At 49.5% G+C, this 17500-nt stretch overlaps 1 protein-coding gene across 1 annotated transcript in view; it reads left to right on the forward strand.

Moving 5' to 3' along the window:
- Window positions 1–17500, forward strand: part of LOC130404981 (uncharacterized) — a 23587-nt gene that overhangs the window by 178 nt on the left and 5909 nt on the right. Inside the window, exons 1-2 of the mRNA XM_056609934.1 lie at window positions 1–528; window positions 674–3243. The exon at window positions 1–528 is cut by the window's left edge and continues 178 nt beyond it. Coding sequence (XP_056465909.1) covers window positions 838–3243 — 2406 coding nt within the window. The 5' untranslated portion in view covers window positions 1–528; window positions 674–837. The remainder of the gene's footprint in view (window positions 529–673; window positions 3244–17500) is intronic.

Raw genomic sequence — 17500 nt, forward strand, 5'->3', positions numbered from 1 at the left:
TGTCATCGTGTGGGAAACGATCGGGCTCGCTATCTGTCTCCGTTTTGCCGAGGAGGGAAACCAACAAGGTCCGTGTCTCGGAGTATTATTAGCAGTTCAGATAGTACAACTGTCTTTCTGGTATGTAAAGTATTCGAGCTGCAGTTTAAAGTAGACGCGTATGTCGTAAGGTAACAAAACAAACAAACTCGTTTTTATAATGTACGGATGGGTTGCTGTTTGGGATCTGGATAACCGTACGAAAGACAGCGGTCAAGTGCACGAAGTAATAAACGAGGCGATAGGCTTTTTTTTTTACGTTGTAATAACAGTTCTTCCGCCAGTCAGAAACGAAAACAGGATCCGACTGCCGAGCCAAGCCTACATCTGACTGGGCTTGCCCTTTAAATTGTAAAGCCACGGCCAACGCGTGCACATTTGTTACAATATTACGTTATTAAATGGATTTGTTTATAGGCCTGTAGTTTTGAAGGCGTTCAACTAGTTGGAAGAAAATGTATCTATGGTGTTTAAATAGCTTGTTTACCGGTATGTGTGTTTACCGTTTTGTTGATTCTCCAATTTGTGTTTAGATTTTTGTCAAAGTTTAGATTTGTATTGTACATTCTATAATCCCTGCATAATTACCATGGCATAATTATTGATAAAAACTTTCTTGTGCTTGGTGTTTTAGGTTGTGCACTGCCCTTTCACAATGAAAAAATAATTTTTCTGGCGCATCATTATCCAAAGGGCAGAAGAAGACGATAAAAAAAACGTTTGGCGCTTGGAATAAGATAAACATTCAACTGGCTCCCATGCCGGGTGCGCGTCACCTTCCCTCTCCCACCTTCAACCATGCCTGCCACCTCCAAAAGACAGCCCGCTTCCCAAAGAAAAAATGGGCCCAAAGTAATCTCCGCAAAGAGACAGACCTGCAAGTCCACCAAAACCCGAGGCAGAGCCACAGAGAGACTCCAGAAAACACCGTCAGAGCCCAAAAGATCCACCAGCAGGACCCAAGCGCCGCCCGGTCGAAGCCCTCGGGGTAAAGCGGTCAGTGGGTCGGTCGGTCAAGGACCAGGGCGGGCCACGGCTAAGGTTATCCCAGCCGCGACTATAACAGGATCGGCGAGGCTTAGAAAACTAAGCAATCCGCCAGACTACTGTGCTCAGTTGGAGGACCCCCTGGGGCGGAGGAAGTCCTTGCGGGGAACGCGGGCGTCTATTGGTCCTTGCCAACCCGCCAAGCCTCCCTCCAGGAGGGGGAAGAAGAAGGGCAGGAGTTGCTTGGCCAGGGGCACCGCTGCACACCGTCGGAACACACGGAAAGAGGCCGTGAACCCGGGCCGCGGCGACGCAAACGACACTAAGGAGCAGGAGGAGGCCCGCAGCGGCGACGACGACGACGATGCCAAAGGAACCAATCTTCCTGCGCTGAAAAGTGACCCCTGCGAGGCCGCCGCTGCTTTCAAAGAACAGGTAGCGGAAGCTGTACACAATGCAAGCCCGAGCAGCGCTTTCCCCTGCGAGTCGTCTCCCGGCGACGACACACAGCGAGTGTGTGTGGCGCGGGGCCGGTGTGACAGTGTCATTATGGAGCCAGAACAGAGGGCTCACCGGCAGAGCGTCGGGGAAGAGCCCGTGCCTGGTGGGGTCGCGGGCCCGGGGGATAAACAAGGGGACGGGTCACATGATCTGGGATCTAGCAATGGTGGTGGTAGAGAGGCAAGCCAGACCGAGGTCCCTGAGCACACCGACGCTGAGGAGAGGCTAGTGGAGAACCAGGAGGAACTAGGTGAGAACCAGGAGAAACTAGGAGAGAACCGGGAGAAACGAAGGGAGAGCGTGGGGAAACAAGTTGAGGATGAGGAGACTAGGCGAGATAACGGTGAGGTGAAGCCTGGCGACAACCTTCCTGATCTCAAGGAGTTGAAGAGCGACATTGCCGAAGTCAAACCCGGTGATCCTGCTAGCGATGGGAAGCAAGTCTCTACTCCACAAGAAGAGGATAACTCATCTGTCCTGAGAGAGGCAGAGACGCAGAGGCAGACGCTGGCAGCCACCCACGAGAACGATGGAGAGGAGATCCGGAAAAAAGAGAGGGAACCGTGTTTAGAAGGAAGGCATGATGAGAAGGAGAGAATAGGGTGCTCTGTGATTAAGGACAATGTTAAGGAGTCTGTTCATCTTCTGCCCCGAGCGAACCAGGGTGAGGGAAACAATGTTTCGTCCTTTGCTGCTCGCTCCCATCAACGTACCTTGTTTGCTCCCTCATCTGATCTGTACCAGTCCAGCGACGCATCGACAGAAAGATCACCTTTTGAGACTTTCCCTGTGTCTATCACAGCTACCTCAGAACCTGTTAAATCCCCGGTGTGGTCGGAATCACAAGAGGTACTTGCCCATGGCAGGCAAGACATCCGATCATCCAACATCACCCACGGTGCTAAACTACATCACCCAGTATCTTCTGCTCTCAGTGTGAGCAACCTGATCTCACGGACCAACGCGACGTCACCGAACGCACATGTTACCAGAACCCAGGTCCTAGGCCCCGTCTTCCCGCAGCGTCTATACCAGTGGAGTCCAGGGCAGGCCCTGAACAGGGAGGTCCCTCCCCGAGAGGAGAGCAGAAGGCCCCAGACACCGGTCCAGACGGACAACACCCGAGCTCACCCGCCTGCTCCGGAGTCATCGAGGCCCCGCCCCCACCAGGAGGTCGCCCCTTCCCTCCCACCGCTTCCTCTCGGAGACACGGTAGTCCCCGCCGGCGCCGGTGAGCCCGACCCGAGGGAGACCCGCGAGGTTGCGTCGGCGTTGCCGGAGCAGGAGTCGACGCCAAAGACGTCCGCCGCCGCCGCCGCCACCAACGCCTCCCCACCGGGCGGCGGTAGTGGAGGAGGGGCAGGTGGCTACCCCTTCTCCTGCAGCTCAGAAAGCACCCGCTCCTCCCTGGACACGGAGTCTGACGCCGGGTGCGGTGACCCGGGCCCCGGCCTCCTGGCCGGGGGGTCCTGGGGGTTCCCAGAGGGGGCCTGCATGCCCTCCTGGACCGCCGCCGGCCGGGCGCTGAAGAAGGAGAAGGAGAAGAAGAAGAGGAGCCGTTGCGGCGGTTGCGAGCCTTGCCTGAGGAAGATAAGCTGTGGCCGGTGCAGCTGCTGCCTCAACCGCAGCACTGGCCACCAGATCTGCAAGCTGCGCAAGTGTGTGGAGCTGAAGAAGAGGAGGTCCTTGTTGTTGCTGTCTCCCCCCGCTGCACAGGTGAGCCTCGGAGCCGCTATGGTCGTGTGTGTGTGTGTGTGTGTGTGTGTGTGTGTGTGTGTGTGTGTTTGTGTGTGTGTGTGTGTGTGTGTGTGTGTGTGTGTGTGTGTGTGTGTGTGTGTGTGTGTGTGTGTGTGTGTGTGTGTGTGTGTGTGTGTGTGTGTGTGTGTGTGTGTGTGTGTGTGTGTGTGTGTGATGTGACTCATTGAGGTAATGGCTGGCCTGGCGTGGTATTTTGTGAATTACTTACCGCTAATTCTGCATGTTGTAAATCTATCGTAGTATAATGTCCGATAATATCCTCTCCATTTTAAATGGTCATTGTCATCTGCTTGGAGTTTATATCCTTCATTCCCTGGCCTGTTTGTGTGTCTTTCAGTTGGAGCACTGTGACAAACTAAATTATAAAATAGTACTTTCTGGTTGGCCCTCTTTGACACATGTTCACAGCGTACTGAGGAAACTGTCATCCAAGTCACTCCCCTCTTGCACAAAAAAATGTATATGTGTGTTTGTGTGTGTCGTGTGTGTGTGTGTGTGTGTGTGTGTGGGGGGGGGTGTGTGTGTGTGTGTGTGTGTGCGTGTGCGTGTGCGCGTGTGCGTGTGTGTGTGTGTGTGTGCGTGCATGTGTGTATGTGGACACTGTTTAAGTCGGGTCATGTGTGAATGTTCAGTGCATGTGTGAGTTACTTCTCTGTCAGGAGTGAATGCTCTGTCACATGAGCCGGCAGTTGCACAGCACGTGGTTACTCTAGGGTGTGTGTGTGTGTGTGTGTGTGTGTGTGTGTGTGTGTGTGTGTGTGTGTGTGTGTGTGTGTGTGTGTGTGTGTGTGTGTGTGTGTGTGTGTGTGTGTGTGTGTGTGTGTGTGTGTGTGCGCGAGTGTGTGGAGTCAGAGTCTCAGATCTATAGCGAGAGCACACAGGAGACAGTGTCACCTGATGAGCGGCACGTGTGTGTGTGTGTGTGTGTGTGTGTGTGTGCGTTTGTTTGTGTGTGGTTGTAACATACTCATGTTATAAGCTCTCTTTGAGCTGTGCTACAGTATTGCAGCGTGCACTGCTCTATGTTAAGTAGACATCTTTTACGTGAAAGAAATACTTTCCACTGATCATTTCCAGACAAACATATGGCTATAAAGGATTGGAATCAATAGTTCCCTGGCAACTGATCCATAATGTTTGACTAGTATCGTTGCACTGGTTCTGACTCTTTCCTAAGACTAGAGGAGGATTTAGCTTCTAAAACAACCAACAAGCTCTATTAACGAAAATCACATAAACAGCCCAATGTGAACTCGTAAAAAAAATCGTGAAATGTGGCACGCAGCCCAAGGACAGCCTTCACAGCAGCCCCTGCAAGTAGGCTTAGACGCTAACTTTAGCCCTGCGCCGCCTTGCCAAACAACCCTCGCTGACAGCGCTTGAGTTACTACACTCCAGCGCGGTGAGTAGCCCAGAGAGTGGCACCGACCGCTGTCGCGCGTGCATAACCGTGACCATGTGTTGGCCATTGTGTTGCCCGGGCTGCACGCTGCACACGCAGGCAGTATCACATGCCGCGGCGGCGGTGTGCTGCTGCAAGAGCAGCGGATTAGGGGCTGATTATATTATGTAACACCTGCAGCATTCATGGGGACCTCCGGTCACCGCATGTCACTACTGATTATTTGATGGGCCGAGGAGGAGCAGCAGGAGGAGGAGGAGGAGGAGGAGGAGGAGGAGGAGGAGGAGGAGGAGATTATACCGCCAAACTTGAGGTTTAGAAAACATATCACTCGGAATTCCCTCTCTGTCGGGGGATGTGGGTCACCGCGTGGGGCTTTGCGTGTCCTGGTTTGACGTTTTTTTTCTCAGTCTGAATGGCTCATTCTGTGGTCGGTGGGACCCGGTATGCGCCACAGTGTTTGGGAGGGCTTGTGTGGAGCCGATGCACGTGGTTTCTTGTGGGCCGGTCAGCGGGGAGAATAGCGGGATAAACGGAAAAGACTGAATGCACAATAAAGAGAGAGCATCTGGGGGTAAAAAGAGAGAGAGAGTTGCCATTCAAGAAACAAAGGCAGGTGTTGTTTTATTCATGTTGAATTCAAGTCACACTGGAGCTCCAATTTTAAGGAGCCCAAGTAAGTAAATCATTATTTGGGGGTTTGAGAGGCACAACAACAGCATGTTATTAGCGTTATTGGCTGTAAGAACAGCCTGCAGCAGATATTTTTTTGTTGTTGTGATCTAGCCTTTAGCTGTGGCAGATTTCTGATAAAAACAGGTCGGACAAGGCTAGCTTGTATCTTATCTTAGAGTTTTGCGTCCGGAGAGAGCAGTCACGCTAAGTTTGTGTGTATGAGTGAACGCCGGTGTGTGTCTTGATCTGTGATTAACTAGCCTGGCAGTCTTGCTAGTCAGGCTTACACACCCTCATGACAAATAATGCGATGATAATTGTGTAATAGTAACATGAAAGTGAGAAGGAAGGTGGTTGGGGTGGTGAGGGGGTGGGTCGTATTTTCTAGTAGCCTGCTTCTGTGTGTTGACGGACGGGATAGTAAAGGCGGACATAAAAGTAGGTTAAAAGAAAGACACATGGACCGCCGCAGGATGGAATCAAACCTGGCTTCACCGCAGTGCTGTGGTGGCACATGGCGGCAACGTGCACACAAGTAAGCATACCCACATGCCTGTGTATAGTTGTATGTGGCTTTCGCATGGAGCCCGGTGGCACTGGCCATTGCTCTCAGATGAGCCCGCAGTGCACACCGCTGTTTACGTTCAGTTCCGTCCGACACCATCTCTAGTGCACAGGCCCCCGTGCACCCCGCCTCTCACCTCATGCTTTTATTCCACATAAGAGGGGCTCTAACTCAATGTGAAGAGCCACCGGGGTTGACCTCAAGCAGCAGATGATCCTGTCAGCCGGCCCCAAACCCTCGCCGCCACCCTCCTCCTCAGCCATTAGGCACACGGCACGGCCAATGGGTGTCAGCCGCACTGATGGTTACCATGGGGACCGCATTGTCTGCCGGTGACCTTCGACCTGTCGTGGCCTGTGGGAGTATTCTCTGGGTCGTAATGAGGATTAGGGGCCAGATAACCGCCGGCAGACGTGCAGCCGCTACTGCTACTACTACTACGACGACCACAACGGTTTTAGTCCTCCCCACTCCATAGCCCACATTCTGGTGATTAGGTTTACTTGTGTCTAGTCTGTTAACCTACGTTAGCCTACGCACTGTGGACTCTGGGAGGAGCCAAGCCGCAAGGGACACAGTCTTATAATCCGTGCTATGCTATACTGCCCTGAGCCTTGTCTCTCTGTTGATACCCCACTGTTTTGGCCCGTATAGACTTTGGATCTAAATCTATATCTTTCATCAAAATTCTTCAATGACGGTCTCCTTGTTAATGTCTCAAAGCTGTGTAAACAACTACATTTGTAGCACATGTTTGCAGAGGAGAGACTTTATATCTAAAGGCTAAAGTTCTGTTTAATGTGACTATTGTGGCTATTTCAAATGTACTTACGTGTATATTGGATGCGCACAATTTTTCCTGTTGTGTTCTTGCTGCAACGTGGTAGCTGCAGTTAGGCAGGATATCCTCAACAAATATGCGTGACCTCCTCATGACCCTCCCCCTTTCAATGTGTTTGGTCTGTGGACCAGTTTCTCCCGCACTAATGATTGACTTGCCAGAGAGCCAATAGCAAAGCCAGGCACACTGCAGGACATGCTGAATTATCATGTGCTTTACAAGACAATATTTTCCTGCAGAAGAAAAAATAAAGCCACGACTTCCTTATTCATTTCATCCATTCTCCACACTGCGGCGCGTTATTACACATGACAGCGGTTAACTGAGAATGATCTCATTTTGAGCCACGAAAGGTCTTCAAATGCTCCAGTTGCAACTACAACCGTACACTAATCACCCAAAGCTATCCAGCAGAGGTTTCCGATAACGAAGAACGACGGGACGGTTTCGGTCTGTCATTAAACTAATTCCGAGGCACTACCAGCAGCCCCGCAGGCCCCGCAGAGTGGCCGCCCGGCGCTCCCAGAGAGACGGATGGAGAGCGGAGGCCAAACTTCACCGCGGGGAACAATAAAAAACAGCTTGGAAATATACCTTGCTTTTCTTTTTCAAAGGGAAAAGGGATATCTGGAGCGTTGCACGGTGTGATAGGAATACTACAGGTGTGCCTACAGGCAGAAGTGGGCAGTTGGCATGGAGCTCAAGGGCATACAAACACACACACACACATGTACACACACATGTACACACACACACACACACACACACACACTCCAGAAAATACATAAACATGAACGGGTGTGTGGAGGCAGAAGGGAGGGGGGAGGAGGTGGGAGTGCTGAAGCAGTGAGGTGTTGGTTGAGATCACGATACATCCGCAGGATTGTAAATACATTACCGTCAAGTCAGTAAGAGGGCTGGCAAAAAGTGAGCCCTCTCTCTCGCCTGGCTCCTCTTCAAGATCCTCCGGCAGGCGCGTCGTTAGACCTGGGCATTCCGGGCTATAGCCCCGGATCATTTGGGAATAGCCCCGGATCGCCGTGCCCTCCAAATAAATATTAATAATAATGATAATGATGAAAAAAAAAAACGTAGAGTATACCTAGCAACATTGTATCCAGTGAGTGTCCATGTATGGGCAGATTTAGGATAATTCCAGATGGAAAACTATTTCTATTTGTAAGACTGAGCTCAGGGATGTGGCCTTTCGCTGAGGCTGCCACATCCCATTGGATAATAAATTTGACTGAATCGGCCAATCAAATGTTGATGTGTAGTAAATAGAACGCCCCCAGGGCCCAGCAATATGCCGGCGCTGGCCCCCGGTGATGTCATCAGCGAATTTTGAATCGTTGGCGGTACAGAGTTGATAGTGAACTACTACGGCCACCGCCTTCACAGCAACTAGCCACCCTGTTTCTGATCTCCTTCGTTTGCCTTTTTCAAGGCGATCGTTTGGAGAGAAGACAGATTTAATTTCAAGAGGAAGACCTACACCGAAGCCTGATGGGCTGACCCAGGCCGGTAAAGGTTTTGTGCGGCACTTTACAGAGTACAACTACAGCCGCTATGACTGCATGCTAACACACGCACACACATACATACACACACACACACACACTGACACACACACACAGGCGGAGTGGTAATCGGGAGAGTCGGGAGAATTCCCTGTGGGCCGTTTCGGGGCCGCCGGGCTGATTACTGCGGGATAACAATATTGCGTTTATAAAAGTTCCTTGCAGCGCCGTCCGGTAGCATGAGCTGTGCAACCACAACCCCTCACTCACTCTACACACGCAACACATACATTCTGTCAACGTCGCAACCAATTTGATTTTAACTGAGCGCCCCCTCCCGAAGTGGTACAGCCCAGGTCGGCCTTGAACTGCGATTGGTCAGAAAGACGTGACAGCTAATGACAACATTGAACTCTTGTGCAGGCTTGATTAGAGTGACGCACAAACACACACACACGCACACATTTAAGGGGTTTTTCCACCCGCTCCGTATCCAGCTTGTTCCACGCTTAAAGCACCCAGGCTACTAGTATGCGGCGAGCTGGGGCTCTCATGTTCCCCCCTGCGGTGTATTCCTTGTCCTCAACCCCTGCCATTCAGTTGTCATACATTCAATGTACTTTGCGTGTGCCGTGTTTTCCTGCCGATGTGGCGAAGCATATGGTTATGCTGTTGAGAGCTTAAATAAATGGACTATATAAGTTGACTATGAACAATTATTGAAGTTTACCATTTTCTTCAGCAAATTTGACAACTGACAGATGCAATATTGTAGCTGCAGTGAAAACCGCAAAATTCTGACGCGTACATTTATGGGCAGATTTAGAATCATTTGTTGCAAAATGTTGCAAATTGTGTTCTCTATGCATAGCGCATCACGTCGATATTGCTGTTTAGTGCTGCTTGCACAGATTCAGGAGACCCGCAGTGAATTCAACCCGGTTGAATTCACTGGGTAGGCGCACAACAGTGTTTATTTGGCTACAGGCTTTTCTAATGTCTCATTTTGGCTGCTGGTGTATGTGGTGCACTTTCCTTTCCTTAACGTAAACATTAACCTACTAAATATGCCTGCCCCGACGTGAGTCAGAAATGACGATTGGTCTTTCCTTTCCTTCTCAAAGTACGTTACAATTGCATATTTCATCAGCCCGATTTCAAATTTTCTCGGGGGAGGAACCCCCGCACCCCCCTTTTAAAAGGACTCTAACTTCTGGGCTCGGCCCCCGAATGTTTTCAATTGCTAACGACGCTCCTGTCCTCTGGCATCCTTCGTCATCTATCGTCCACACATACTATACGGGTTCTGAGAATATGGGTCAATGCCCTGCGTTTTTGGTGCTTTTAGCCAGTTCTCCGCACTTAGGCTAACCTTACAGGATCGCTGACTGGGGTGAGCTCATCGCTAGTGCCCGGAGGTTTTGGGAAGTCGCTCAGCTGGAGTCCCAGGGGACGACTGAAAATGTTGACTTTATTTGATTAGCGGGCTAAGTGACGGGTGGGAGCCGGCCAACCCTACATTAGCGCAGATTGATGCCTTGTGCTGCTTGGTCGCAGGTGCAGGGAGCACACTTAGACCAGAGGCTTGAGACTGGACGGCAGGGGACAGAGACAGACAGACGGACGGACAGACCGACAACTCTGTGCACCTCCTGCCCCCATATTATTACTATGCACAGGATTTCTACAGCAATGATCCAAATCTCACACCCGTTGGCCATTATAAACTAAATCTAACGGAGCAGGCACAGGATGGTTTCTTTTGAAGTGTTCAGTGGGACCAAAGCATCTGATGCTGTCTTCGTCTGCTTGGCTTTGCGTTTGTGAGTATTCTCTGTGTTCCGACTCCTACAGAGACACTAAGTCCCTTGATAGCACTTTGAAGTCGTGCCACTTGATTTCTCTGGGTAAAAAGAAATCCCCATTCGGCCCTCCTTGTCCTCAATTGACACCAAAAAACCCTACCCAAGAATCAGCACAAGGCTTTAACACTAGTCTCTTTTAGGCTTTAAAGCACTGAATAAAGGGCTGAAGTATTGCAAATTAAAGGCTTGGGCTGCAACCTCCTGATATTTATTGAGATTACTGAAAGAAAGAATATAAAATCTTTTCTGGTCCATTTCTTTCAGAAAGCTGTTTGGCTATTTGGTATAGTGCACTCTATGTGTGTGTGTGTGTGTGTGTGTGTGTGTGTGTGTGTGTGTGTGTGTGTGTGTGTGTGTGTGTGTGTGTGTGTGTGTGTTCACATGGCCATGCGTATTCTCTCTGCGCATGCACACACGTGCGGTTGTAAAGCAGAAATACTAACTCAGCACATTCACCACATTTGCATAAATCTAAAGTAGCCTTGTTTCCTGCAGGTCAAGGAAGGGGGAGGGAGTACATGGTGTGTGTGTGTGTGTGTGTGTGTGTGTGTGTGTGTGTGTGTGTGTGTGTGTGTGTGTGTGTGTGTGTGTGTGTGTGTGTGTGTGTGTGTGTGTGTGTGTGTGTGTGTGTGTGTGTGTGTGTGTGTGTGTTTGTGTGTGTGTCCAGGGTGTATGTAAGTGCATGGTGTGTGGACGTGCAGGGGTGTCTGTGTACAAGCAAGGGTGTGTATGTTTTTGTTGTGCGTGTGAATGTGCATGAATGTGCATGCTGATTTTACATGCAGTGGTGCACGTGTTAGTATGCGCAAGGGTGTGTGTGTGTGTGTGTGTGTGTGTGTGTGTGTGTTAGGGTGCATGCGCATTCATTACCGATGTCTGCAGCAAGGGCAAGCAGGATGGAGTGCTGTAGACGTCTCTGCGATACATCATGCAGCTAGGGGGAGGATGTGAAAAGGAACGTAATCCATAACTCCTTACAAGTCACTTATGGGGAGTGTAACGGGAGAAGCCACGTGGGTCTTAAACAAGCAGTTTACATTGCTGCTTTCTCTCAGCCTTTATGGCTCTGTGGTTCTTGCAGCACACTCTTTCGCTGTGTACACTGTGTACATTGTGTGACGTACAATGTGTTTGTGTGTTTGTTTGTGTGTGTGTGTGTGTGTGTGTGTGTGTGTGTGTGTGTGTGTGTATGTATGGGTGTGGGTGCATGCTTGGCATTTGTGTTTGTGTACATACTCAATCGCTGATTGGGACATGTTCAAGTATGTCCCCCCCGCCCTTTTCCCGTCCCCCCTTCACACACGCACACACACACACACACACACACACACACACACACACACACACACACACACACACACACACACACACACACACACACACACCCATAAAACACATGCGTTGTTGACAGGAGAAAGCACAGTAGGACAACTGTAAATGGAACACAAGCCCTTAACCCACCAACTGACAACCTACAACTGGGGTGGGGGGCTGGGGGCCATGGGTTGGCTGGGGGGGGACCAAGGGCAACTGTCTCCTCCTGTGTCACTCGGCATCAACGGAGGCAATGAGCCTCGATCCCCTAGGAGCGGCCATTTTGGTTGCATCTAGGTTCTGACACCGCTAGCTGGTAGGAGCCTGCTAGCGTTAAGAACCACTTCAGAAGATGCCCAGACTGAAGAATTGCTGAATACTCGCACTCTGTGTTATTGATTTCGTATTGATTTCACCTATCCACCTATTCACATTGGGGCCATCCTAGTTCATTCTTGGTTGTAGGCACCAGCAGGATTAAATGCAGAATTGCGTTGCTCGTGATGCTGCCAGTGTCTAGAACCAATGCAGGCTTCAGTCCTTGAAGAAGACGCCGTTTAGGCTGCTAGCTGCAGCAGTGGGCTAGGGGCCCCAGGCATGGGGGCCGGGGGGGGGGGGGGGAGGCCCACACATGTGGGGGTCTCCAGATGTTGGCCTGGCATTGAGACTGGAAGGTGATTAATGACCTCGTTGCATGCACCTAACGAAGGCTGGATGAGCGGTGAGCATGCTAGGGCATATGCATGCTTAAGCTTTAGATTACGGCAAGCAGTGTAATTGGAGTACATGGGGAGATGTGAAGGGGTGGGCGAATTGGCTTTGGCGCTTTGCGTTTTTAGGATCTGATCAGCACAGGGATAAATAAAAAAAAGCTAATGTCATAATTTCTGGTCTGGGCAGTAGTTTCACCCATTTTATTTGACCTCCAGACACATGCAGGTTTAGCTCATTGTGAACCCTGTATTTTTCCCAGTGAGTCGGAGTGACCATGGAGGGGTCTAATTAGGTAGTCTTTGGTTGTCTTTTACCCATGCTGTGACCCATGGGACTAAGATTGGTGCCCCTGCCAATGCTAACCAGGAACATGTCAGTAATGAAAAAATAATGAAGGCTTTGCCCCTACCATTCTCTCTGAAATGTAGTTTTAAATGTAACATAAGGGGACGTTTATGTACACCTGAAAGTAATGTGATTGATTAACGGGAATTATTTATGCATTAACAACGAATGTAGATTGCTATTCTATTCTCAATCCCCCTCATTCCCCCAAAAGCGGCGTCCAGAAGGGTTCTAATATATATCATTATCTGCACATTGACTACAATGTTTGCCCCGTCTCTATGGTATCAGCAGCACACACGAACACGCAGAAGCTAATGAATGCAGGGTAAAACCTTGGATAGAGATTGCATTTCATTTTTGGCTTAACCTGTTTGAAACTGACTGAAGAATTAGCCCAGGGGCTGCCGGCTGGCTGTCTATCAGATGCGACTGGAGCGTACACACTCTGACAGCTACGTCTCGAAACAGCCAACGCTCACAACTGCAGTCAAACATTCACCCAAAACATGGCTATGGCTGTAAGTAGCTGAAGTAGTATTCCCTGTACAATTACATTAAACTTCTAGACTGTTTCAATAATCTGGTTTTGGACTTGACTTCCAAATGTGCCATTATTTCAAGTAAAGTGCACGGTTTGATGAGGAGAAAGGTCTAAAACCTTGTGGAAGGCAATTTAATATCAGCAGATATGATGATATATTTGCTTTGTTAGGCACTTTGTGTCAACAACAGAAATGTAATATTGCACTCTTCCGTCTGGCATCATTGTGTCTGAATCGGGCTGCATGCGCTTTGTCTGGACACACGCCCTACATCACACACACACACACACACACACACACACACACACACACACACACACACACACACACACACACACACACACACACACACACACACACACACACACACACCTAGACATACACGTTCATATTAACATGCCTACACACATACTGATTTGCTGCCGCTCACATACACACACACACTCTTTCTCTCTCTCTCTCTCTCTCTCTCTCTCTCTCTCTCTCTCTCTCTCTCTCTCTCTCTCTCTCTCTCTCTCTCTCTCTCTCTCTCTCTCTCTCTCTCAGCCTCCCACACAGACACAGACACACACGTGCATATGTAAAACACACCTGAGGTTGTTTAACACGGTGTTAGAGTTGGATAGGCGCAAGCTGTCTCCATTTGTTCTCCTGTCCTGCTGTGACCTCTGTCTCTCAGACACATGCTTTAAAGTAGGCAACGTCTTTGGGTTTTTCTATTCAAATCCCTTTTCATTCTGTCTCACTCTTTCCTATTCCGTCTTGTTGCCCGTTTCTCTCTTTTTTTCCTGTCTCACACTCATTCTGATTTGCTGTCTCTCTCAATTCAACTCATTTCAATTAAATTCAAAATAGCTTTATTGGTATTTGGCTTGGAAAAGTATTTTTTTTTTATTGTCAACACAGGTTAAGAATTGAACTCACTCTCTTAGTCTCTGTCGCTGTCTCTCTCGCTCTCTCTCTCTCTGTCTCTCTCTCTCTCTCTCTCTCTCTCTCTCTCTCTCTCTCTCTCTCTTCCCTCTCTCTCTCTCTCTCCCTCTCTCTCTCTCTCTCTCTCTCTCTCTCTCTCTCTCTCTCTCTCTCCCTCTCTCCCTCTCTCTCTCTCTCTCTCTCTCTCTCACTCTCTTAGTCTCTGTCTCTGTCTCTGTCTCTCTCTCTCTGTCTCTTTCTGTCTCTCTCTCTCTCTCTCTCTCTCTCTCTCTCTCTCTCTCTCTCTCTCTCTCTCTCTCTCTCTCTCTCTCTCTCTCTCTCTCTCTCTCTCCCGGACCACAGCCATGCCTCTGGCAATCATATAGAGGAGTACAAGAAGATATGGCAGCCGAGCCTGTGTGGGATGACCGAGAATGAGAGGAAATGTTCCAGATACAACAAAGCGTTTGTCCCCCTTTTCCAATAACCCAAACATAAATGACAGCACCCTAGTGTACACATACAAACACACACACACACACGCATGCTTGATTGTAGGTTTGTTATGTGGTTCAGTTGGGAGAGAGAGAATGACTGCGGTACCCTGTCTCTATGTACCTTCGTCGAAGAATAGGGGGAGTGAACCTATTCAGGTGGGGATGGTATGTTTGTTTGCTTCCTCTGTTACGTCTATGGTGTCCCCGTCCGGATCCTTTGATGGTCGACGATGGCTGAACGGTGACCAACCGAGCTGAATCAAACACACAAGCAGCCTCACAGCAGGAGTCTGGGGAGACTAGTGTCAAGTGACTGAGTTTTAAACATGCTGAACAAACCTGGAATCAGCCCCATTGGGGAGCCGGTGAATCAGAACTACTGGAGAATAGGGACTTTTCGGTCTCGCTCATGGGTACCTATAGGCTGTGGTTTCTGTTGTAAGGGGGATTGTTTTGTTGTGTTGTGTCTGTGTTCAGTCATTTAGCAGAGGCTTTTATCCAAAGCAACAAAAGTGAATTTGGTTCGTTAGGCATCTTGCTCAAGGAGGCCTAATGACTGTGGACATTGGGGATCGAACCCTGAACCTTTCGGCTGGAGGTCAGAAAACCCCCAGTCTACGCTGTTCTGTTGTACAAGCCCTGAGGTTTCCAATCTCGTGTCGTTTGTTCATAGCGAAAAAAATATTTCATGGTTGATTTTTTAACTAAAGCACTAAAGCACTAAAGGTGTTAAAAGGGTTGCCTGCAAACTCAAACTGATGATTTTTTTGTGTTTGAGATAATATTTACAAATGTATTTTTAACATATTGATTGAATATAATGATGATTTAATAAGTTAAATGATGATCTATTATGTATGACCTAGTAGGGGCCTAGACTATTTCAGCTTAATGGTGACGAAACAGGGCTGAAATAATAGAGCATATGGTGTATGGAAATTAAATTAGGTCATTTCAAAGATTGATCGAAACCAATTGCAGTCTTCCTCCCAAATGGAATTTAATTATTCATTTAAGTCGTGCTATCCTTTCCAATTAAAAAGTACGATAAAAAATTGCTGTGTTGCTGTTGCAAAAAAAAAGAAGGTGCAATTAATTCAAGTATTAAAAAAACGCAAATGTACTATAATATATATGGAAAATAATATTATTCGTCCACAAATTTCTCGTTGTCTGTCGGCTAAAATGTCATCCAATAAGAACATCTTGTGTATTCTTATGCAATCTAATAAGCAAGTGCCTGGCGGGCGGCAATTTCCTTTGTGTCTGCCGAGGGGGGCAGTTAAGGGTTAATCTATCTCCTGCTGAACTCAGTTACCCGTGTAAACGCTGTGTGATGCGATCCCGATCCCCCGCTCGCTGCGTACTCCGGCCCAGGTTTTCCCTGCCGCTTCCTCTACGAGGGCTGGCGTAAAAGAGCCCACATAGGGGATCCTTTGTTTAGGAGAGTCTAGGCATGGAAGATAATTTACAAGCCGCTGAGGTCCGCACACCATTGGCTGATCGGTCCCTGTCTGCGTCTGCAAAAGGCATCCTGTGATGTGTGTGCGTGCGCATGTGTGTGTACGTCTGTGTGTGTGTGTGAGTGTGAGGGTGTGTGTGTGTGTGTGTGTGTGTGTGTGTGTGTGTGCTGCAGCAGCAGCAGCAGCGCAGTGCCTCGGCGGCTCTCGTGTCATTCTGGCCGTGATCCTGGGGAGCTTGCCCTGGGCTCGGTCGCTGCAGCCACCCGCTCGGTCCTTCCTCTTTCCTTTTCCTTTTTTTTGGTGTGAAAGGAAGGCTGAAAAGAGCAAGATGGCTTCCGATACCTTTTAAGGGGAAAATGCTGGCCAAAGTGGACGGGCTTCAGCGTCGAGGGTTTCTTTGGGGTTCTATTGTGTGTGTGTTTGTGTGTGTGTGGAGGGTTCGCCACAGTAGCAGCTTATCGGGGGGGTTATCGATGCCGATGTGTTAGCTGCCGCCGGACCGCACCGCCCTGACGTCACCCCGTCGCTAAGGGGGGCTCCTGAGGACGGCCGCCTCCCCCCCGCTCCTCCGCATGTTTACCTTGTCGTCTCCAGGTGGGTTTATTTTACAAGTGCATGTCTGCAGAATCCCAGGGGACAGTTTCCACGGTAACAGACGCGCCATCTCCACCCCCCCCCATCCCACCATCCCCCCCTTCTCCTTTGAGCCTGTGTGTGTGTGTGTGTGTGTGTGTGTGTGTGTGTGTGTGTGTGTGTGTGTGTGTGTGTGTGTGTGTGTGTGTGTGTGTGTGTGTGTGTGTTAGTGTGTGTGTGTGTGTGTGTGTGTGTGTGTGTGTGTGTGTGTGTGTGTGTGTGTGTGTGTGTGTGTGTGTGTGTCATTTATATCGCAGTGCGTGAAGAGCCCTTGTGCTTGTGCTTCCCCTTCTCTTTCTTTCATTCATTCTTTCCTGGCCATATTTCTTTGCTTTGCACCTGCTGTTCTGTGACAGTGGGTATCAGAGTAGTGTTAGAGAGACCCACCCCCCCGCCCGGAGTTTAATTTGGCCAGACTTGGCCCAGTGTTGTGGTGGGTAATTGTATTATGGTTGTGCAGAGAGTCCTCATGTTACAGCTACAGTCTCGGTCTCGTGTGATGTTATGTTACAAGTGGAATCTTGAGCCTCATTGCACCCCCCCCCCCCCCCCCCCCCCCCCCCCCCCACGCCAGACTAGCTCTGGACCGTTTCTTGCAGTGGCGGGGCTGCGTGCAGTGGGTTTCTGCTGGGTTTTCATTGAAGAACACAGAGCATGCTTTGTAGCGACGTAGCGACGGCGCGACGACCCCTGTGATGTTGACTTCAGAGCGTAGGCAGGAAGAGTTCGCTCTGTGATCGAGGCAAGAACTTGTAGGAGGGTAGAGAATGACACACACGCACACAAACACACAAACACTCACACACACACAGACAGACACACATGCTTATTACCGCCTCTTAGTCAGGAAGGAAGCATACTTTTTTGCCGCTTTTTATGTTTTTGAGAGAACAATGTTTGAGTGTGCCACTAAGCTGTGCAGAGTGT

This window comes from Gadus chalcogrammus, chromosome 15 (assembly GCF_026213295.1).
Source record: "Gadus chalcogrammus isolate NIFS_2021 chromosome 15, NIFS_Gcha_1.0, whole genome shotgun sequence".
Classification (NCBI taxonomy): domain Eukaryota; kingdom Metazoa; phylum Chordata; class Actinopteri; order Gadiformes; family Gadidae; genus Gadus; species Gadus chalcogrammus.